Source organism: Hemitrygon akajei, chromosome 11 (assembly GCF_048418815.1).
Source record: "Hemitrygon akajei chromosome 11, sHemAka1.3, whole genome shotgun sequence".
Taxonomy (NCBI): Eukaryota; Metazoa; Chordata; class Chondrichthyes; order Myliobatiformes; family Dasyatidae; genus Hemitrygon; species Hemitrygon akajei.
In genome coordinates, this window is record NC_133134.1 from 4,118,621 (window position 1) to 4,141,847 (window position 23,227).

A 23,227-nucleotide genomic window follows, 5' to 3' on the forward strand; every position below is an offset into this window, starting at 1 on the left:
CCAGGGTCTGAGGTTTGTGCTAGTCCAGGAGATGAGGCCCAGAGGTCAAACCCATGATCATCTGAGAACGGATGTGTTGGTGCAAGGAAGGCTCACAAGAGTGATCCCAGGAATGGAAGGGTTAACATATGTGGAGCATTTGATGGCTCTGGGCCTGCACTGACTGGAGTTTAGAAGAATGGGGTGGGGGGTGGAAATCTCATTAAAACCTGCCAAATATTGAAAGGCCTGGATAGAGTGGACACGGAGAGGATGTTTCCTATAGTGGGGGAGTCTGGGACCAGAGGGTGCAGCCTTAGGATAGAGGGATGTCCCTTTAGAACAGAGGAGAGGAGGGAATTCATTGCCACAGACAGCTGTGGAGGCTAAGTCATTGGGTATTTTTAAAGTAGATGTTGATATTCTTGATGAGCAAAAGCTTCAAAGGTTGCAGGAGAATAGGCTTGAGAGGGGATAATAAATCCGCCATGATGGAATGGCAGAGAAGACTCAATGGGCTGAATGGCCTTATTCTGTTCCTATGATTTTTGAATGTACCTGACATCTCGGAATGTTTGACTGGTTGCAGCTGGTGAAGATGCAAAGATCCGAATCTGGAGGGTTCCAGCTGGAGGGCTGACTGAAATCCTCTCCAACCCTGAAAGAGTCCTCCACGGTGAGTGAGCACTGCACAACACGCATCAATCATCTCCCTGAGTTTGATTTACTAAATGCGGGAACAGATTTTGTGATGTTGAGCTAAAGATGGAGATAAAGACCATCAGTGTTGGGTATCTAAGAAAGATTTGGGCAAAAGTGTAAAATGGTCTGAGTGAGACAACAATTCAGTTATCTTGACCGTGTGACTGTTAAAGGTAATGAAAACTGATGGCACGATGCGTGTGGAAATTTCCCCACTGTTTCCTAGAAGCCACAGAGCTGTTGTTATTGTAGGTTGGGAAGTGCAGACCAATTTACAAAATGTTGAAGGAAAGTTAGAAATAAAAACAGAAACTGCTATAAACACTCAGAGAGTCAGGCAGCCTCTGTGGAGATAGGAACAGAGTTAACCTTTCAGATGATGTGAAACATTATCTCTGCTTTGCTACTGCCACTCCCAGACCTGCAGTGTTTCTAGCGTTTTGCGTTGTAATTATAATTTAATTTTTAATTTAGATATACAGCACGGTAACAGGCCTTTCCAGGCCAATGTGTCCACGCCGCCCAATTGTACCATGTAACTAATTCACCTACTAACCTGTACACCTTTGGAATGTGGGAGGAAACTGGAGTACTTGGAGAAAATCCACATGGTCACGAGGAGTACGTACAAACTCCTTACTGCAGCAGGAATTGAACCCAGGTTGCTGGTGCTGTAATAGCGTTACGCTATCGTGCCATCCCAATATCTCTAGCATCTGCTTTTCTTTTTGCTTTTTAGTAGAAAGTCTGAGTGGTGAAGGACTGATCAACAAAATGACATTAGTTACAGGATGTTGAATACTCTTCGGAAACAAAGAGATGCTGGAAGTTTAAATTAAAAACAGCTAATGTTGGAAGCACTCAGCTCTTTCCACTATGGAGAGAGAAACCTTTAAAATTTTAAACCGGAGACTCTCAGAATTGGCAAGGGCAGAGTAACTGGCAAAGAGGATGAGAGAGGGATAGATAAGCACGAGGAAGTCTTCAGACTGAAACATTATTTCTCTTTCCTTTGATGCTCCCTTGACTTAAAAAAACTAATCTATTACTCCCATCCTCAGTTTTCTGATTTCCATTTACAGGAGAACACTGATCACTCAGTCCCTGTATAGAAAGAAAAATTGTTTTTAATATTACCAATGGATAAAAAGGAGACTTAACAGAACAGAGAATAGTTCAGCACAGTACAGGCCCTTCAGCTCACCATGTTGCGCCTGCTGTAACCTGATTAGTTTAACTCCTTCCTCCAACATAGTCCTCCATTTTTCGACCAACTGGTCTCCTCTGAGCTGGTGCTTGTGAGATTGGTGGGGAGTTAGGCTGAGCAATGTGTTGTTAGATAAAGGGCCAGGAATTCATAGACCTGGTTATGGCCTAAAGAGCCAGTTATCAACCGTGCTTCAGGGAGAGCGAAATGGGAGCAAGCGAGAGGATCCTTGAGAAAGTAAAAAGAAACTGTTATATCCAGCATTTATATCTCTGATCAGAATCAAGTTTATTATCACTGACGTGCCTATCCAAGACTCTCTTGGGTCAGCATGGTAGTATAGTGGTTAGCACAACATTCTACAATATCAGTAACTGGGTTCATTACACAGTATGTAAAGAGTTTTGATGTTCTCCCCATTACCGCATGGGTTTCCTCTCACAGTCCAAAGACGTTCTGCTTGGTAGGCAGATTGTACCGTGATTAGGTCAGGGTTAAAACGGGGGTTGTTGGGCAGTGCAGCTCGAAAGGTCAGAAGGGCCCATTCTGAAATGGAAATAAATAAAAACAAATATGTTGTGAAATGTGTTGTTTTCCAGCAGCAGTACAGTACAATACATTAAAAATTACCTTAAGTAACAATAAGAAACGTAGAAAAATAATTAAGTTCTAAGTTCAAAGTAAAATTTATATCAGAGTACATACAATTCACAACATACAACCCTGGGATTCTTTTTCCTGCAGGCGTATTCAGCAAATCTATAGAACAGTAACTATAAACAGGATCACTGAATAACAAACTGTGTAAATGCAAATATAAACAAATAGCAATGAACAAGAGCATGAAATTACAAGATAAAGAGCCTTAAAGTGAGCCTTTGACTGTGAGAACACCAGAAATAGAATGAATGTACAGTCGGCCCTCCTTATCCGCGAGGGATTGGTTCCAAGACCCCCCCGCAGATACCAAAAAACGCGGATGCTCAAGTCCCTTATTTAACCTGGCTCAGTGTGGTGGTCTTTAGGACCCGGCGGAACCCTGGACTTTATTTAACATGTTCAGTGCGGTGGACATTAGGACCTGGCAGTGCAGCTCTGAATCCGCAGTGTTTCTGTTCACAAAAATAATCACGATCCCAATTGAAAATAAGGTGGAAGTAATAAAGCGATCGGAAAGAGGTGAAACGCCATCGGTCATTGGAAAAGCGTTAGGCTACAGTCGGTCAATGATCGGAACAATTTTAATGGAGAATGTGAAAGGCCCTGCCCCGATGAAAGCTACAATTATTACTAAGCAACGCAGTGGTTTAATTATTGAAATACGTATGTTTCTTAAGTGTTTTATATGCATAGAAAGGTAAAATATATACTATATACTAAGAAAAACGTTTGACTAACTGACGCTAAATAATACCGGATGTGCCTGTTCTGACTTCAAATCCAACTTAAAGACAGACTCAGGAACAGAACTCATTCATAACCCAGGGACTGCCTGTACTTTTAAGTCATTTCTAGATTACTTATAATACCTAATACAATGTAAATGCTATGTAAATAGTTGTTATACTGTATTGTTTGGGGAATAATGACAAGAAAAATTAGTCTGTACATGCTCAAACAACAAGTGCTGGAGAGAGAACTTCAGCGTTTTCCCGATCTGCAGTTGGTTGAATCCGCGGATAAGGAGGGCCGACTGTAGTTATCCTCTTTTGTTCAAGAGCCTGATGGTTGAGGGGTACTGCAAAAAGAGAGCAAAGCAGTGAGGTAGTGTTCATTGTCTATTCAGAAATCCAAAGGTGGAGGAGAAGAAGCTGTTCCTAAACATTGAGCGTAGGTCTTCAGGTCTTCAGGCTTCTGTACCTCTTCCCTGATGGTAGGAATGAGAAAAGGACATGTCCTGGGTGATGTGGGTCCTTAATGATGAATGATGTCTTCTTGAGGCACCGCTTTTGAAGATATCCTCGATGATGGGTTGTGCCCCTGATGGAACTAGCTGAGTTTACAGTCCTCTGCAGCTTTTCCCAAGTCACATTGCTACAGTTTAGGGGAGTGCTTTGAGAGCTCAGTGTCACATAGCCAGATGCAGACTGTTTGTTTTCCTTGCAGGTCACACTGAGAAAATCTACTCCATCAGATTTCACCCACTGGCATCCGATATCTTGGCTTCGTCTTCATACGACATGACTGTGAAAATCTGGAATGTCAGCTCAGGGAAAGAAGAGATTGTACTGAGGGGACACACAGACCAGGTACAGCAAACCTCTGATCATCCTGAAGCACTTGGCCAGGAGATTGTACTGGATGTTACTCCTGTTAAGATACAAATACTTGTACATAGTCTCAGCCTGAAACATCAACTGTTTATTCCTTTCCTTAGAAGCTCCTCCAGCATTTTGTGTTCGTTGTTGTAGATTTACAGCATTTGCAGAATCTCTTGTGTTTACAGTTCTGTCACGGTGTGTGCTGGCAGAGAACTGAAACTAGGTGTGGAGGAACAGACAGACAGACAGACAGACATACTTTATTGATCCCGAGGGCTTCCATGTAGAAACAGAAACAAGAGTTTATTCATAGGAATTCCAACAGAACATCAATGGCTTCACCGAGCTACACTACAAGACGGATCATTCTCGAACTGCAAAGACCCCATGATAAGCGCTAATCGAGAGTCCACTTTAAATAATCACAGTACACAGAAAACCCGTGCCAGTCAAAAGGATTAAACGGAAAGCATAAAGGCTTAATGTCTCCACATAAGACAACAATTAAATACAGGTATGCAGGCCACAGGGCTCATGACACACTTCTACATATGATAGGCAGCGGTATAATAAATTTTCCATTGAATCTGACGAGTTCAAAGAGAGCAGCAGTGTGCAAGAACTCTGCTATCTGGCCCTGGCTGCTTCCCTACCCATATACCCAACCCATCACGTGTTTCTGCTACTTCCCTTCGACCGTTCAGTGCCTGAGCCAACTGGCAAAACCCTCATCACCCAGTTTAGCAACACTGTGACCATTCTGCAGTAAAACAGACTTTATTTTGTTCTGATTGTGTTCTTTCTTGTAAAAACTGTGGATAATTTTGTTTAGTTTTTGTTTTTCTTGTGAATGCTGCTTGTCTGATGCTCTGTGCCTGCACTGCTGCTACAAGTTTTTCATTGCACGTGTACACACGTACTTGTGTGTCTGACTTTGACTCAGTGTGCCAGACCCCAAACCCAGTTCCAGATCACACTCTCCACTCCTGGTTCACATTCCAGACCAAAGACTGAGCCAAACCATCAGGATATGCAGATTATTGGAAGTTTACTCGATGAATGTAAAACTGTGGGCAGCCATGACTGTAGACACCTCCTGTTTGCTTTACTTTAGCTGTGTAAAGACAAGAGTGATGTGGCCTAGTGCAGTGGAGCTTATCAGCCCACGTTGCTGTCACTAATCAATGTTTCGAAGCAACATTCTCCTGTGCTTGTGACTTATTTCTCTTGTACCATTTCACTTAATGGAACATGGAACATTACAGTACAGTACAGGCCCTTTTACCCTACTCTATTATCAATCTAACCCTTCCCTCTTACATAGCCTTCCGTCCATGTGTCTATCTAAGAGTCTATTAAATGCCCCAAAAGTATCTGCCTCTACCACCATCCCTGACAGAACTACTCTCTGTAAGAACCTTACCTCTGATATTCTCCTATACAACATTATCACCTGCAGCACCAGGGGTCCCAAGACATTCGCCTACTGCTATTCTACCATAAGGAACGCCTACCGTTTGATTCCTGGACCGCATTATGGGAAATCTGATCATTTAGTTGTCCTCCTCCTTCAGTGAAATGCATTGTTTGCATTAACAGTCATAGAGAAGAACAAGACAGAACAGGCCCTTTGTCCCATCTAGTCCATGCTGAACTATTAATCTGCCTAATCCCATCACCCTGCGCCTGGACCATAGCCCTCCATACTCCTCCCATCCATGTACTTCTACAAATTCCTCTTAAATTTTGAAATTGAGCTCACACCCACCACTTCCGCTCGCAGCTTGTTCTACATTCTCACCACCTTCTGAGTGAAGAACTCCCCACTCAGGTTCCCCTCAAATATTTAACCTTTTGCCTTTAACCTATGATCTCTGGTGGTAGTTTCATCCAGTTTCAGTGGAGAAAGCCTGCTTGCATTTACCTTGCCTGTGTCCCCTTCATAATTTTGTAGTCCTCAATGGAATCTCCCCTCATTCTTCTGCATTCCTGGTAATAAAGTCCTAATTTATTCCATCTTTCCCTATAACTCAGGTCCTCAAATCCTGACAACGTCCTTGTACATTGTCTCTGGATCCTTTCAATCTTATTGATATCTTTCCTGTAGGTAGGTGACTAGAATTGCACGTATGTTGGGAGCAGCCCACAAGTGTTGCCATACATTCCAGTGCTGACACAGCCTGCCCACGACCTTCTCAGAACACAAGCAACAAAACCACATCAGCAAAACAAGGTCTGTCCCTCGCTCCCACCAATACACACGGACAGACCTCCAATTGCAGGACAGGCCTCCAGTTCAGCCACCAGGCTTCAGCTTCCAGTTTTGTTATTGACCCCCGCACCAGCCAATGATGGGACCCACATTCCAGATGAACTCCAGGCTTGATTCTTCCTCCTCTCCATTCTCTCACACACTCCCTCTTCCTCTCCCACATCCGTTTGTTCGCTTTCTCTTGCTATTTCACTATCCTCCTCGTTCATGTGCTGGTATCCTGTGTACTCTCCTCCCTTGTTTCTATAAAAGCGCAGTAGAGAGTATCCTAGCAAGCTGCGTCACAACGTGGTACGGAAACCACACTGCAAATGGAAGTCAGGACTGGCCAATGCATCACCACCCTAGCCTACCAACCATCAAAGACATACAGAATGGTGCTGGAAAAGGGCCACTAGCATCACGGAAGACTCCACCCCCCCCCCCCCCCCCCGCTGATGGACTGTTTGTCTCCCTCCCATCAGGGAGGAGGCTATGTAGCATCCATACCAGGATGGCCAGACTCAAGAGAAGTTACTTTCCCCAAACAGTGAGGCTGATCAACACCTCCACTCACTAACCCACCCATCCACTCACTAACCCACCCCTCCACTCACTAACCCACTCCTCCACTCACTAACCCACCCCTCCACTCACTAACCCACCCCTCCACTCACTAACCCACCCTTCCACTCACTAACCCACCCCTCCACTCACTAACCCACCCTTCCACTCACTAACCCACCCCTCCACTCACTAACCCACCCTTCCACTCACTAATCCACCCCTCCACTCACTAACCCACCCCTCCACTCACTAACCCACTCCTCCACTCACTAACCCACCCCTCCACTCACTAACCCACCCCTCCACTCACTAAGCCACCCTTCCACTCACTAACCCACCCCTCCACTCACTGACCCACCCCTCCATTCACTAACCCACCCCTCCACTCACTAACCCACCCTTCCACTCACTGACCCACCCCTCCACTCACTGACCCACCCCTCCACTCACTAACCCACCCTTCCACTCACTAACCCACCCTTCCACTCACTAACCCACCCCTCCACTCACTAACCCACCCTTCCACTCACTAACCCACCCCTCCACTCACTAACCCACCCCTCCACTCACTAACCCACTCCTCCACTCACTAACCCACCCTTCCACTCACTAACCCACCCCTCCACTCACTAAGCCACCCTTCCACTCACTAACCCACCCCTCCACTCACTGACCCACCCCTCCATTCACTAACCCACCCCTCCACTCACTAACCCACCCTTCCACTCACTGACCCACCCCTCCACTCACTGACCCACCACTCCACTCACTAACCCACCCTTCCACTCACTAACCCACCCTTCCACTCACTAACCCACCCCTCCACTCACTAACCCACCCTTCCACTCACTAACCCACCCCTCCACTCACTAACCCACCCTTCCACTCACTAACCCACCCCTCCACTCACTAGCCCACCCTTCCACTCACTAACCCACCCTTCCACTCACTAACCCACCCCTCCACTCACTAACCCACCCTTCCACTCACTAACCCACCCCTCCACTCACTAACCCACCCTTCCACTCACTAACCCACCCCTCCACTCACTAACCCACCCTTCCACTCACTAACCCACCCCTCCACTCACTAACCCACCCTTCCACTCACTAACCCACCCCTCCACTCACTAACCCACCCTTCCACTCACTAACCCACCCCTCCACTCACTAACCCACCCTTCCACTCACTAACCCACCCCTCCATTCTCTAACCCACCCTTCCACTCACTAACCCACCCCTCCACTCACTAACCCACCCCTCCACTCACTAACCCACCCTTCCACTCACTAACCCACCCCTCCACTCACTAACCCACCCTTCCACTCACTTACCCACCCCTCCACTCACTAACCCACCCTTCCACTCACTAACCCACCCCTCCATTCTCTAACCCACCCTTCCACTCACTAACCCACCCCTCCACTCACTAACCCACCCCTCCACTCACTAACCCACCCTTCCACTCACTAACCCACCCCTCCACTCACTAACCCACCCTTCCACTCACTAACCCACCCCTCCACTCACTAACCCACCCTTCCACTCACTAACCCACCCCTCCACTCACTAACCCACCCTTCCACTCACTAACCCACCCTTCCACTCACTAACCCACCCCTCCACTCACTAACCCACCCTTCCACTCACTAACCCACCCCTCCACTCACTAACCCACCCTTCCACTCACTAACCCACCCCTCCACTCACTAACCCACCCTTCCACTCACTAACCCACCCCTCCACTCACTAACCCACCCTTCCACTCACTAACCCACCCCTCCACTCACTAACCCACCTCTCCACTCACTAACCCACCCCTCCACTCACTAACCCACCCTTCCACTCACTAACCCACCCCTCCACTCACTAACCCACCCTTCCACTCACTAACCCACCCCTCCACTCACTAACCCACCCTTCCACTCACTAACCCACCCCTCCACTCACTAACCCACCCTTCCACTCACTAACCCACCCTTCCACTCACTAACCCACCCCTCCACTCACTAACCCACCCTTCCACTCACTAACCCACCCCTCCACTCACTAACCCACCCTTCCACTCACTAACCCACCCCTCCACTCACTAACCCACCCTTCCACTCACTAACCCACCCCTCCACTCACTAACCCACCCTTCCACTCACTAACCCACCCCTCCACTCACTAACCCACCTCTCCACTCACTAACCCACCCTTCCACTCACTAACCCACCCCTCCACTCACTAACCCACCCTTCCACTCACTAACCCACCCCTCCACTCACTAACCCACCCTTCCGCAACCCCAACCACCACTATTTTATCATTTCCCGTCAGACACCTTATGTACAGGCGTTCCTGTGCCTAGTGTCACTTTATGGACATACAATCAATTTATGTATTTAAGTCAGCTTATGTATTTTTAATTAATGTGTTCTTTATTTTATCGTGTTTTTTTTGTAATGCATTGGATTTGGAGTCACAGTTATTTTGTTCTCCTTTACACTTGTGTACATGAAAAGACTTTAAGCAACCTTGAATCTTATCTCTGTTTTTACCATTATTTATTCTTTACTACCAGATCTTCAGCCTGGCGTGGAGCCCAGATGGACAGCATCTGGCAACGGTCAGTAAAGATGGTCAAGTCCGAGTGTACCAGCCTCGGCGATCGGCTGACCCAATCCAGGTAAGGAACGTACCTCGTCCAGCCCAGTGGGTTCTGCTTCAGCCTGTACTTTGCCGTCTTCTCGGCATCCCCAATGCAGGAGGAATGGGCAATGCCTGAACCAATTCTGTTAACACTCCTTTTTGGGTCTTGCAGAAAGGACCAGGTCCTGCGGGCAGTCGAGGGGCACGGATCTTGTGGGTGAGCCATGGGCGTAACCTGCTGGTATCTGGCTTCAACAGGTAAGCATGAAGTCAAGGTTGGACAACATCAAACATTGTCTGGGAGGAAAGTAAAGCCTTGCGTGTCTCATCTATGGAAAAAAGTACAGTCTACATTTTGGGATGAAACCCTTCAGCAGGACTGGTCAAAAAAAGCTGAGAGAGTAGATTTGAAAGATAGGGGGAGGTGAGAGAGAAATGCCAGGCAATAGGTGAAACTTAGAGGGGGAAGGATGAAGCAAAGAGTTAGGAAGTTGATTGGTGAAAGAGACAGAGGCCATGGAAGAAAGAAAAAAATGGGGGGTGGAGAAGGAGCACCAGAGGGAGGCGATGGGTGGGCAAGGAGATAACATGAGAGAGGGTCAAGTGGATGGACAATGGTGAAGGGGGGGGAGGCATTACTGGATTATTGAGAAAGCAATGTTCATGCCATCAGGTTGGAGGCTACCCAAACAGAATATAACGTGTTGTTCCTCCAACCTAAGTGTGGCTTTATACCAAAAGTGGAGGCGGCCGTAGATGGACATATCGGAATGGAAAGTGGAATTAAAATGGGTGGCCACTGGGAGATCCCGCTCGTTCTGGCGGATGGAGCATAGATGTTCAGTGAAGCGGTCTCCCAGTCTATGTCGGCTCTCACTGATATACATGAGGGCACACCGGGAGCACCGAACACGGTATATGACCCCAACAGATTCACAGGTGAAGTGTAGCCTCACCTGGAAGGACTGTTTGGGGTCCTGAATGGTAGTGAGGGCAGGTGTAGCACTTGTTCCACTTGCAAGGATAAGTGCCAGGAGGGAGATTGGTGGGAAGGGACTAACGGACAAGGGAGTAACTAAGGGAGAGATCCCTGCAGAAAGCAGAAAGTGGGGGGTTGGAAGGTGTATTTGGTGGTGGGATCCATTTGGAGGCAGTGGAAGTTTCGATGAATTATGAACTGGATGTGGAGACTGGTAGGGTGGTAGGTGAGGACAAGAGAACCCCTCTCCCTGGTAGCATGGCGGAAGGATGGGGTAAGAACGGACGTGTGTGAAATGGAAGAGATGCGGTTGAAGGTAGTGTTGATGATGGAGGAAGGGAAGCCCCTTTCTTTGAAAAAGGTGGATACCTCCTTCATTCTAGGATAAAAAGCCTCATCCTGAGTGGCAGGAGGAATTGAGAGAAGGTGATGGCGTTTTTTCAAGTAGTAGGGTGGGACGAGAAATAGACCATGTAACTGTGAGAGTTCCTTGGTTTATAATAGATATCGGTGGATAAGCTGTCTCCAGAGATAGAGACAGTGAGATCAAGAAAGGGAAAGGAAGTGTTGGAAATGGATCTGGTGAATTTGGGGGCGGGGGGAAGTTGGAGGCAAAGTGGATGAAATTGACAAGTTGAGCATGGGTGCAGAAATCAGTAGCAATGCAGTCGTCGATGTAGCGTAGGAAAAGCGTGGGACAGTCACCAGTGTAGGCTTGGAACATAGACTGTTCCACAGAGCCGACAAACAGGCAGGCATAGCGAGTGCTCATGGCTACCCCTTTTGTTTGAAGGAAGTGGGAGAAGGCAAAGGAGAAATTACTTAGAGTCAGGACAAGTTCCACTAGATGGAGGAGAGTGGTGGTGGAGAGGAACTGGACATCCATAGTAAAAATAAAATGATGGGGGCCAGGGAACCTGAAATCCTCGAAATGATCAAGAGCGTGTGAGAACAAGCAGGATCTCCTAGTGGCCACCCATTTTAATTCCGCTTCCCATTCCCATTCCAATATATCCATCCATGGCCTCTTCCACTGTCGGGACAAGGCCACACTTAGGAACAACACCTTGTATTCTGGTTGGGTAGCCTCCAACCTGATGGCATGAACATCAATTTCTCAAACTTCCAGTAATGCCTCTCCCCCCCCCACCTCACCATTGTCCATCTCCTTGTCCCTCTCTCATGTTATCTCCTTGCCCACCCATCGCCTCCCTATGGTGCTCCTTCTCCCCCCCCCTTTTTTCTTTCTCCTATGGCCTCCGTCTCTTTCACCAATCAACTTCCTAGATCTTTGCTTCATCCCTGCCCCTCCAGGTTTCACTTACCACCTGGTGTTCCTCTCTCCCCTTCCCCCACCTTTCAAATCTACTCCTCAGCTTTTTTTCTCCAGTCCTGCCAAAGGGTTTCAGCCCAAAACATCAACTATACTTTTTTCCCCATAGATGCTGCCTGGCCTGCTGATTTTCTCCAGCATTGTGTGTGTGTTGCTTGGATTTCCAGCATATGCAAATTTTCTCTTCTTTGTGCCTTGCATGTCTGTAGTTTGCAGAAAGGGTCAACATCTCTGAAGCCAAAAATCGATGCCAGTGCTTTTACTTTAATAGGAGTTTCAGAAGATTTGGTAAATCACCAAAGACTCTAACAAATTTCTGCAGATGTACTGTGGAGAGCATTCTGACTGGTTGCATCATCATCATCTGGTATGGAGGCTCCAATGCACAGGATCAGAAAGTGGTAGGAAAGGTTGTAGAGTCAGTCAGCACAAGCCTAATCAGCGTCGAGGACATCTTCAAAAGGTGATGCTTCAAGAAGATGGCATCCATCACCAAAGATCAAGTTCAAAGTGAATTTATTATCGAATTATGTACATGTCACCGAGATTCCTTTTCTTGCAGACTTCTCACAATAGAACAAAGAAATACAATAGAATCAATGAAAAACTACAGGCGAAGACTGACAAACCAATGTGCAAAAGAAGATAAGCTATGCAAATACAAAAAAAGTAAATAAATAATACTGAGAACAAGAGTTGTAGGGTTCTTGAAAGTGAGTCTATAGGTTGTGGAATCATAAAGGACCACTCCCCCAACACCCAGGACATGCCCTCTTCTCATTGCCACCATTAAGGAGGAGGCACAAGAGTATGAAGACACACATTGAACATTTCAGGAACAGCTTTTTCCTCTCCACCATCCGATTTCTGATTGGACAATGAACCCATGAACACTACATCACTATTCTGCTCTCTTTTTGCACATCTTATATTTTTTCTATTTCCTATTATAACATAGTAATTAAAAATAATGTACTGTCTACTATACAATACTGTACAATATTGTACCGTCTACTGTGTGACTCCACGCTCACCAACGTGGCTGTCTCTAAGTGTGGAGCAAGCCATTCTGGCCACTGGGGATAGGCAGTAAATGCTGGCTACATCAGGACCAACCAGATCATCATAAATGAACAAAAAATATATTAAGCCTTGGGAACTGAAACCACAGATATAGTCTGAATCCGGTTTATTGTTATCTGCACAAGTCCATGTGTGCTCAGGTGAAATTAAAAACTTACTTTCAGCAGCATCGCAGGCAGAGGTCATCAGAGAAGCAGTATTCACAAGAAAAACATAAATTAACCAAGATTATACACAATTTGTACAAGAAAGCACACAACTAGTATAAAAAGTCCATTTTCATGCTAAGTGATTAGAGTGGTCATAGTGTTGTTAAACTATAGTTGTCCTTTGGTTCAAGAACCAAATGGTTGAAGGGAAGGAACTGTTCCTAAACCTGGTGATAGGATTTCAGGCTCAGTGGTAACTGTGAGAAGATGGCATAGCCCGGATGGTGGGGATCTTTGATGGTGGATCTTGCCTCCTGTAGATACGGCCGATGGTGGAGAGGTATGTACCTGTGAAGTACTGGGCAGAGACAACTACTCCCTGCAGCTTCTTCTTTCCTGTGCTTAGACCTGGTAAGGGATGGATTATTGAAGATTCAGCCTGATGCTTGGTACTCTGTGTTGCAGCCGTGGTGAACGACAGATCTACCTCTACAACGTGGATTCATTGTCATCTGGACCAATAGAAACAGCTGACATCGATGCAGCTCCTTCCACACTCATTCCCTTCTACGATGAAGACACCAGTATTCTCTATCTCACTGGCAAGGTCAGTTCCGGGAGTGGGGCTGTGGTTGTTGCTGTGACCACAGTTTTGGGAACATGGGGACCAGTGTTTCCAAAAGTGATGTGAGGAAACACATTTCTATTCAGCAAGGGGCTGGGGTCTGGAATACACTGTCAGGGTCACTGGGAAAGCAGATTCAGCTGAGGTTAACAGAGGGGAACAGTATTAGTTTGCAGGCTGTAGAACATAGAACAGTCATGCCCTTCAGCCCATGATGTCTGTGCTGAACACAATGCCAGGTTAATTCCAGAATCCAGAGGGCAAAGCCGGAAGGTCGATGTCCAGAGCTTGGCGAGTCTGGGCCAGGGACTGGAGGTTGCAGGCCTGATGTCTGTGAGACTGAAGCCAAGAACTAAAGACGCAAAGGTGGTTTGCCCTGGGGTTGGAGGTCTACCTTTCTGTGTGTGAGTGGTAGGAGGGTGGAAAAGGGTTTGTTTTGCTCGTCTTGTTGTACATTATTATTGTTGCTTGTGTTGTTCTGCTGAACACTGTGGAAATGGTGTGTTGGTGCCAGAATGTGTGGTGACACTTGTGAGTTGCACCAGCATATCCTTGGGTGTATTGGTTGTAAACACAAATGACACATTTCACTGTATGTTTTGATGCACATGTGATAAATAAACCTGCATGATTCACATAATTCATATCTTTCCATTCCCTGCATAGTCATGTCCCTGCCTTAATGCCTCTATTACAGTATACCTGCTTCCCTAGAATACCATTCCAACCTCACTAGCTCCACACATCTCCTTTCAACCTCCCCCCCCCAACCTTAAACGCATGTCCTTTCATATTTGATATTTCTACCATAGGTTTGTCCATCCTCTCCTTACAGCTTGTGAATGAGAATGAAAAATCAAAAGTCGACAAGTGGGGCTATTTTACAGAGAACCAGTGCAAACTGAATAGACAAATGGTCTCCTTCTTTAAAGGGGTATTGAGAGCTATGGTCCAGGTGTAGATCGATGGCACAAGGCAGATCAATGGTTCAGCATGGACTAGATGGGCCAAAGGGCCTGCTTCCATGCTGTAGTGGTTTATGACTCTATGTACTTCAAATGATTGAAACATACAGTGAAAAGTGTCCTACGCAGTCCGAGGCCGTGCTCGGGCAGCCTGCAGATGTCACCAACTTTTGGTGCCACTTAACATGCCCACAACTCACTAAACTTAACCCTTACCTTTGGAATGTGGGAGGAAATCAGAGCACCCGAAAGAAATCCACATGGTCACAGAGAGAATGTACAAACTCCTTAAAGACAGCGGCAGGAATTAAATTGGCGCCTTAAAGCATTACACTAACCACCACACTACCTTGCGTCCCTGTACAGTAACCATCCTGTACATCCCATCTTGTCTTGGCAACTGATTGTCATGCTTTCTCTCCTCTTCCCCCTCCCTGCTCCTCCCTCCTTCTACCCCACCACCACTTCTGTGACCCCTCTCCCTCTGCCACTTCCCTTCCCACTCCGGTCTCCTCTTCTCCTGCTGCTGGGTACCACTCCACTGAGTGCTGGATACCAGACTGTAGGCATCTATGGGTGACTCAGGTTTGTGGGTTTACTGGTGATGTTCCTTTAACACTAATGCTGCTACATTGCCACAGGGTGATACCAGGGTCCACGTCTTCCATCTTCAGTCTGAAGATCCCTACTTCCTGCAATGCAGCAACTTCAATTCTACCAAACCACACAAGGTGAGTGAAATATTACTGACCTGCCTCTGATGCACGATACTGAGAGCTGACTAAAATTCAAAGGAAATTTGTTACTTAGGTACATATATGTCACCATATACAACCCTGAGATTCATTTTCTTGTGGACATTCACAGTAAATACAAAGAAATACAAAGAAACACAATAGAATCGATAAAAAACCACACGTAACAAGACAGAAAGATAACCAATGTGCAAGAGACAACAAGCCATGCAAATACAGAAAGGAAAAAACCAAACAAAATAATAATAATAAACAAGCAATAAATATAGGGAACATGAGATGAAGCATCCTTGAAAGTGAGTCCATAGGTTGTGGGACCAGTTCAGTAATGGGGCGAGTGAAGTTGGATGAAGTTAACCCCTCTGGTTCAAGACTCTGATGTCTGAGGGGTAATAAATGTTCCTGAACCTGGTGGTGTGAGTCCTGAGGCTCCTGTACCTTCTTCCTGTTGGCAGCAGTGAGAAGAGAGCACGGTCTAGATGGTGGGGTCCTTGATGATGGATGCTGCTTTCCTGCAACAGTGTTCCTTCTAAATGTGCTTAATGGTGGGGAAGATTTTACCTGTGATGGTCTTCTAGACCATATCCATTACTTTTTGTAGGATTTTCTGTTCAAGGGGATTGGTGTTTCTATACCAGGCCGTGATTCAAACAGTCGGTATGCTCTCCACCACACATCTACAGATGTCTGTCAGAGTTTTAGATGACATGCCAAATCTTTGCAATCTTCTAAGAAAGTAGGGATGCTACTGTGCCTTCTTTGTAATGGCAGTTACATGCTGGACCCAGGACAGATCCTCTGAAATAATAACACTGAGGAATTTAAAGTTGCTCACCCTCTCTACCTCTGATCCCCTGATGAGGACTGGCTTATGGACCCCCGGTTTCCACCTGTAGTCAATAAAGTGCTCTTTGGTTTTGCTGACATTGAGTGAGAAGTTATTATGCTGGCACCACTCTGCCAAATTTTCATTCCCCCTCCTATATGCTGATTTGTCACCTCCTTTGATTCGGCCAACAACAGTGGTTTCATCAGCAAACTTAAATATGCCTTTGGAGCTGTGCTTAGCCACACAGTCGTAAGTATAAAGTGAGTAGAGCAGGAGGCTGAGCACACAGCCCTGTGATGCACCTGTGTTGATGGAGATTGTGGAAGAGATGCTGTTGCCAATCTGAACTGACTGGGGTCTGCAAGTGAGGAGACCAGAGATCCAATTGCACAAGGAGGTATTGAGGCCTAGGTCTTGGAGCTTATTGATTAGTTTTGAGGGGATGATAGTATTGAACGCAGAGCTGTAGTTCATGAAGAGGATCGTAATATATGTATCTTACTGTCCAAATGTCCCAGGGTTAAGTGAAGAGCCAATGAAATGGCAACTGCTGTTGACCTGATGTGACAGTAGGCAAATTGAAATGGATCCAAGTCATTTTCTCAGGCAGGAGTTGATATTTTTCATCACTAACCTCTCTAAGCACTTCATTAAGTGTCACTAGATGATAGTCATTGAGTCAGGTTAGCACATTCTTCTTCAGCACCAGTATAATTAAAGCCTGCTTGAAGCAGGTGGGTAGTTCAGACTGCCAAAGCAAAAAGCTAAAGATGCCAGCCAATTGATCAGCACAGATCTTCAGTACTCAGCCAGGTACACTGTCTGGACCAGATGCTATCTTTGGTTCACCCTCCTGAAAGATGCTGTCATGTCGGTCTCAGGAACTGAAATCACAGGGTCATTGGGGGTTGTGGGAATCCGTGAAGGTGTCTCCATGTTTTGACAGTCAAAGGGAGCATAAAAGACATTGAGCTCATCAGGGAGATAAACCTTGTTGTCACCTATGTCACTTGATTTTACTTTGTAAGAGGTGATTACATTCAAGCCTCGCCACTGCTATCGAGTATTCTTCAGTTTGGTCCAGAATTGCAACTTTGCATGTGAGATGGCTTTCCAGAGATCATACCTGGATGTTTTGTAATGCAGTTAGTTGCCAGACCAGAATGCCACTGATCTGGCCCTCAACAGATTGCAGATCTCTTGGTTCATCCAGGACTTTAGGTCTGAGAATATTCTAAATGATTTCTGGGTACATGCTGACTTTATAGAGTCTGTGACATGTTCATTCAGATCCACTGATGAGTCCTTGAACATCACCCAATCCACTGACTTAAAGCAATCCTGTAGCTACACTTCTGCCTCCTACGACCACCTCTTTGTTTTCCTTACTTTTGGAGCCTTGCTCTTTAGCCTCTGCCTGTACGTAGGTAGGAGGAGGAGAGCCAGATAATCATATTTCTCAAAGTGCGGTCTGTTAAGTCTTTATCATAGGCTCACTCTGGACCCATAAGATATAGGAGCAGAAGTAGGCCATTCAGCCCATCGAGTCTGCTCCGCCATTTAGTCTTGGGCTGATCCAATTGTTCTAGTCATCCCTACTTCCCTGCCTTTTCCCCATACCCTTTGATTCCCTGGCTAATCAAGAACCTATCTATTTCTGCCTTAAATACACCCAATGACTTGGCCTCCACAGCCACTCGTGGCAACAAACTCCACAGATTTACCATCCTCTGACTAAAGTAATTTCTCTGCATCTCAGTTCTAAATGGATGTCATTCAATCCTGAAATGTGCCCTCTTGTCCTAGATCCCCTACCACAGGAAATAACTTTGCCATATCTAATCTGTTCAGGCCTTTTAACATTTGTAATATTTCTATGAGATCCCCCCTCATTCTCTTGAACTCCAGGGAATACAGCCCAAGAGCTGCCAGACGTTCCTCATACAGCAACCCTTTCATTCCTGGAATAATTCTCATGAATTTTTTCCAAACCCTCTCCAATGTCAGTATATCCCTTCTAAAATAAGGAGCCCAAAACTGCACACAGTACTCCAAGTGTGGTCTCACGAGTGCCTTATAGAGCCTCACCATCACATCCCTGCTCTTATATTATACACCTCTAGAAATGAATGCCAACATTGCATTCGTCTTCTTCACCGCTGACTCAACCTGGAGGTTAACCTTTAGGGTATCCTGCACAAGGATTCCAAGTCACTTTGCATCTCTGCATTTTGAATTCTCTCTCCATTTAGATAATAGTCTGCACATTTATTTCTTCCACCAAAGTGCATGACCATACACTTTCCAACATTGTATTTCATTTGCTACTTCTTTGCCCATTTCCCTAAACTATCTAAGTCTCTCTGCAAGCTCTCTGTTTCCTCAACACTACCCACTCCTCCACCTATCTTTGTATCATTGGCAAATTTAGCCACAAATCCATTAATCCCATAGTCCAAATCCTTGACCAAAGTTGTGAAAAGTAGTGATCCCAACACCGACCCCTGTGGAACTCCACTGGTAACCAGCAGCCAGCCAAAATAGGATCCCTTTATTCCCACTCTCTAATTTCTGCCAATCTGCCAAGCGACAGGTTGCTATCGATGCAATGCTCCTCAGACAGGATGAAGAGGTCAATACTCCCCAATGCCATTAGGCTTTACAATTCAACCGCCAGGAGTAAGATATGTTAAAGTGCCGGGGTTGATTGTATTTAATGTATTTAAGTAAACTACTTAAGAACTTTTTAAAAGCTATTATTAATGCTTTTTGAGAGAGTGATTTAGATGCATATCATATTTTTACTGAGCTAAGTATTGTATGTAATTAGTTTTGCTACAACAAGTGTATGGGACATTGGAAAAAATGTTGAATTTCCCAATGGGGATGAATAAAGTATCTATCTATCTATCTATCTATCTATCTATCTAACCAATGCTCCACCCATGCTAGTAACTTGCCTGCAATTCCATGGGCTCTTATTTCGCTAAGCAGCTTCCTGTGCGGCACCTTGTCAAAGGCCTTCTGAAAATCCAAGTACTCCACATCCACTGCATCTCCTTTATCTACCCTGCTTGTAATTTCCTCAAAAAATTGCCGTAGGTTTGTCAGGCAGGATTTTCCTTTCAGGAAACCATGCTGGCTTTGGCCTATCTTGTCACGCACCTCCAGGTACTCCGTAATCTTATCCCTAACAATTGACTGCAGTAACTTCCCAACCACTGATGTCAGCTAACAGGTCTATAGTTTCCTTTCTGCTGCCTCCCACCCTTCTTAAATAGTGGAGTAACATTTGCAATTTTCCAGTCATCCTGTACAATGCCAGAATCTATCGATTCTTGAAAGGTCATTGTTAATGCCTCCACAATCTCTCCAGCTACTTCCTTCAGAACCCAAGGGTGCTTTCCATCAGGTCCATGAGATTTATCCACCCTCAAACCATTAAACTTCCTGAGCACCTTCTCAGTTGTAATTTTCACTGCGCATATTTCATTTCCCTGACACTCTTGAATATTCGGTATACTGCAGATGTCTTCCACTGTGAAGACTGATGCAAAATATGCATTCAGTTCCTCTGCCATCTCTGTGCCTCTCATTACAATATCTCCAGCGTCATTTTCTATTGGTCCTATCGATGTGATCTAGTGATCACAATTCTACCTCCTTTACTATAGTATTGGAGAGGGATAGGAACAGTCAAGTTAGGAAAGCATTTAATTGGAATAAGGGGAAATATGGGCTATCAGGCAGGAACTTGGAAGCATAAATTGGGAACAGATGTTCTCAGGGAAATGTATGGAAGAAATGTGGCAAACGTTAGGGGATATTTACATGGAGTTCTGCATAGGTACGTTCCAATGAGACGGGGAAAGGATGGTAGGGTACATGAACCGTGGTGTACAAAGGCTGTTGTAAATCTAGTCAAGAAGAAAAGAAAAGCTTACAAAAGGTTCAGAAAACTAGGTAATGATAGAGATCTAGAAGATTATAAGGCTAGCAGGAAGGACCTTAAGAATGAAATTAGGAGAGCCAGAAGGGGCCATGAGAAGGCTTTGGCAGACAGGATTAAGGAAAACCCCAAGGCATTCTACAAGTATGTGAAGAGCAAGAGGATAAGACGTGAGAGAATAGGACCAATTAAGTGTGACAGTGGAAAAGTGTAAATGGAACCAGAGGAGATAGCAGAGGTACTTAATGAGTACTTTGCTTCAGTATTCACTATGGAAAAGGATCTTGGCGATTGTAGGGATGACTTAGAGCAGACTGAAAAGCTTGAGCATGTAGACATTAAGAAAGAGGATGTGCTGGAGCTTTTGGAAAGCATCAAGTTAGATAAGTCACCAGGACTGAACAAGATGTACCCCAGGCTACTGTGGGAGGTGAGGGAGGAGATTGCTGAGCCTCTGCATCATCAATGGGGACAGGAGAGGTTCTGGAGGATTGGAGGGTTGCAGATGTTGTTCCATTATCAAGAAAGGGAGTAGTGATAGCCTAGGAAATTACAGACCAGTGAGTCTTACTTCAGTGGCTGGTAAATTGATGGAGAGATCCTGAGAGGCAGGATTTATGAACATTTGGAGAGGCATAATATGATTAAGAATAGTCAGCATGGCTTTGTCAAAGGCAGGTCGTGCCTTACGAGCCTGATAGAATTTTTTGAGGATGTGAGTAAACACATTGAAGAAGGAAGAGCAGTAGATGTAGTGTATATGGATTTCAGCAGGACATTTGACAAGGTACCCCATGCAAGGCTTATTGAGAAAGTAAGAAGGCATGGGATCCAAGGGGGCCTTGTTTTCTAGATCCAGAATTGGCTTGCCCACAGAAGGCAAAGAGTGGTTGTAGACGGGTCATATTCTGCATGGAGGTCGGTGACCAGTGGTGTGCCTCAGGGATCTGTTCTGGGACCCTTACTCTTCGTGATTTTTATAAATTACCTGGATGAGGAAGTGGAGGGATGGGTTAGTAAATTTGCTGATGCCACAAAGGTTGGGGGTGTTGCGGATAGTGTGGAGGGCTGTCAGAGTATACAGCAGGACATTGATGGGATGTAAAACTGGGCTGAGAAGTGGCAGATGGAGTTCAATGCAGATAAGTGTGAGGTGGTTCATTTTGGTAGGTCAAATGTGATGACAGAATATAGTATTAATGGTAAGACTCTTGCAAGTGTGGAGGATCAGAGGGATCTTGGGGTCCGAGTCCAAAGGACACTCAAAGCTGCTATGCACATTGACTTTGTGGTTAAGAAAGCATACGGTGCATTGGCCTTCATCAATCGTGGGATTGAGTTTAGGAGCCAAGAGATAATATTGCAGCTATATAGGACCCTGGTCAGACCCCACTTAGAGTACTGTGCTCAATTATGTCTTATGAGAATAGGTTGAGTGAACTCGGCCTTTTCTCCTTGGAGCGACGGAGGATGAGAGGTGACCTGATAGAGGTGTATAAGATGATGAGAAGTATTGATTGTGTGGATGGTCAGAGGCTTTTTCCCAGGGCTGGAATGGCTAGCATGAGAGGGCACAGTTTTAAGGTGCTTGGAAGTAGGTACAGAGGAGATGTCAGGGGTAAGATTTTTACGCAGAGAGTGGTGAGTGCGTGGAATAGGCTGCCAGCAACAGTGGTGGAGGCGGATATGGTAGGATCTTTTAAGAAATTCCTAGACAGGTACATGGAGCTCAGAAAAATAGAGGGCTATGGGTAACCCTAGGTAATTTCTAAGGTAAGGACATGTTTGGCTCAGCTCTGTAGGTCAAAGGGCCTGTATTGTGCTGTAGGTTTTCTATGTTTCTATGTTCTATATCTGCCCTCAACTCTCTTTTACCCTTTATATACTTAAAAAGCTTTTAGTATCTTCTTTGATTTAGTCGCCAGCTTCCTTTCGTAGTGACCTTCTGAGTTTCCTTCTGCAAGTTTTTAAAAGCTTCCCAATCCTCTTTCTTGTCACTAGCTTTGGCTTCCTTGTATGCCCTTTACTTTGGCTCTGACTTCACTTGTCAGCCACGGTACTGTCCTTCTTCCATTCAAAAACTTCTTCTTATTTGGAATATATCTGCCCTGAACTTCCCTCATTTTTTGCAGAAACTCCAGCCATTTCTGCTAGTGTCCCTTTCCAGTCAACCTTTGCCAGTTTCCTTCTCATGCCATTGTAATTTCCTTTATTCCACTGAAATACTGACATAATGAAATTTAGTTTCTCCTTCTCAAATTTCAAAGTGAACTTGTTCATCTTGTGATCATTGTTCCCTAAGGGTTCCTTAACCTTAAGCTCTCTTATCACCTCCGGATCATTGCACAGCCGATCCCCTAGTAGGCTCAACAACAAGCTGTTCTGAAAAGCCATCCCTTAGACATTCTACAAATACTCTCTCGAGGTCCAGTACTGGCCTGGTTTTCCCAATCTACTTTCATGTTAAAACTCCCAACGATTATCATGACATTGCCCTTCTGACAAGCCTTTTCCATCTCCTGCTGTAATTTGTGATCCACATACGACTGCTGTTTGGAGGCCTGTATTCAACTATTATTAGGGTCCTTTTACCCTTGCCATTTCTTAACTCAACCCATAGAGACTCTATACCTTCTGATCCTATGTCATCCCTTTCTAATGATTTAAAATTATTTCTTATACACAGAGCCACACCAGCCCCTCTGCCTACTAACCTATCTTTCTGATGCACCGTATATCTATGGATGTTCAGCTCCCAATGGCAGCCATCCTTTAGCCAAGTTTCAGAGATGGCCACAGCATCATACTTGCTAAATCTGCAGCTGAATTTCAAGATCATCCATTTTATTTCTGATGCTGCGTGCATTCAAATTTAACACTTTCAGTCCAGTATTTGTTGTTTTCTGTTTTAACTGCACCACCATGCCTCTGTTGCCATGTAAGTCATCACACTGGCTGT

At 45.4% G+C, this 23,227-nt stretch overlaps 1 protein-coding gene and 1 long non-coding RNA gene across 2 annotated transcripts in view; one reads left to right on the plus strand and one right to left on the minus strand.

Moving 5' to 3' along the window:
- The window catches only part of coro7 (coronin 7), a 227,002-nt gene that overhangs the window by 143,666 nt on the left and 60,109 nt on the right, over positions 1-23,227 (plus strand). Inside the window, exons 18-23 of the mRNA XM_073060075.1 lie at positions 569-655; positions 3,995-4,137; positions 9,534-9,638; positions 9,774-9,859; positions 13,611-13,752; positions 15,377-15,466. Coding sequence (XP_072916176.1) covers positions 569-655; positions 3,995-4,137; positions 9,534-9,638; positions 9,774-9,859; positions 13,611-13,752; positions 15,377-15,466 — 653 coding nt within the window. The remainder of the gene's footprint in view (positions 1-568; positions 656-3,994; positions 4,138-9,533; positions 9,639-9,773; positions 9,860-13,610; positions 13,753-15,376; positions 15,467-23,227) is intronic.
- LOC140735246 (uncharacterized) overlaps positions 2,183-23,227 on the minus strand; it is a 110,197-nt gene continuing 89,152 nt past the window's right edge. The window contains exon 4 of the long non-coding RNA XR_012100728.1: positions 2,183-2,434. This is a non-coding gene — a long non-coding RNA (uncharacterized lncRNA). The remainder of the gene's footprint in view (positions 2,435-23,227) is intronic.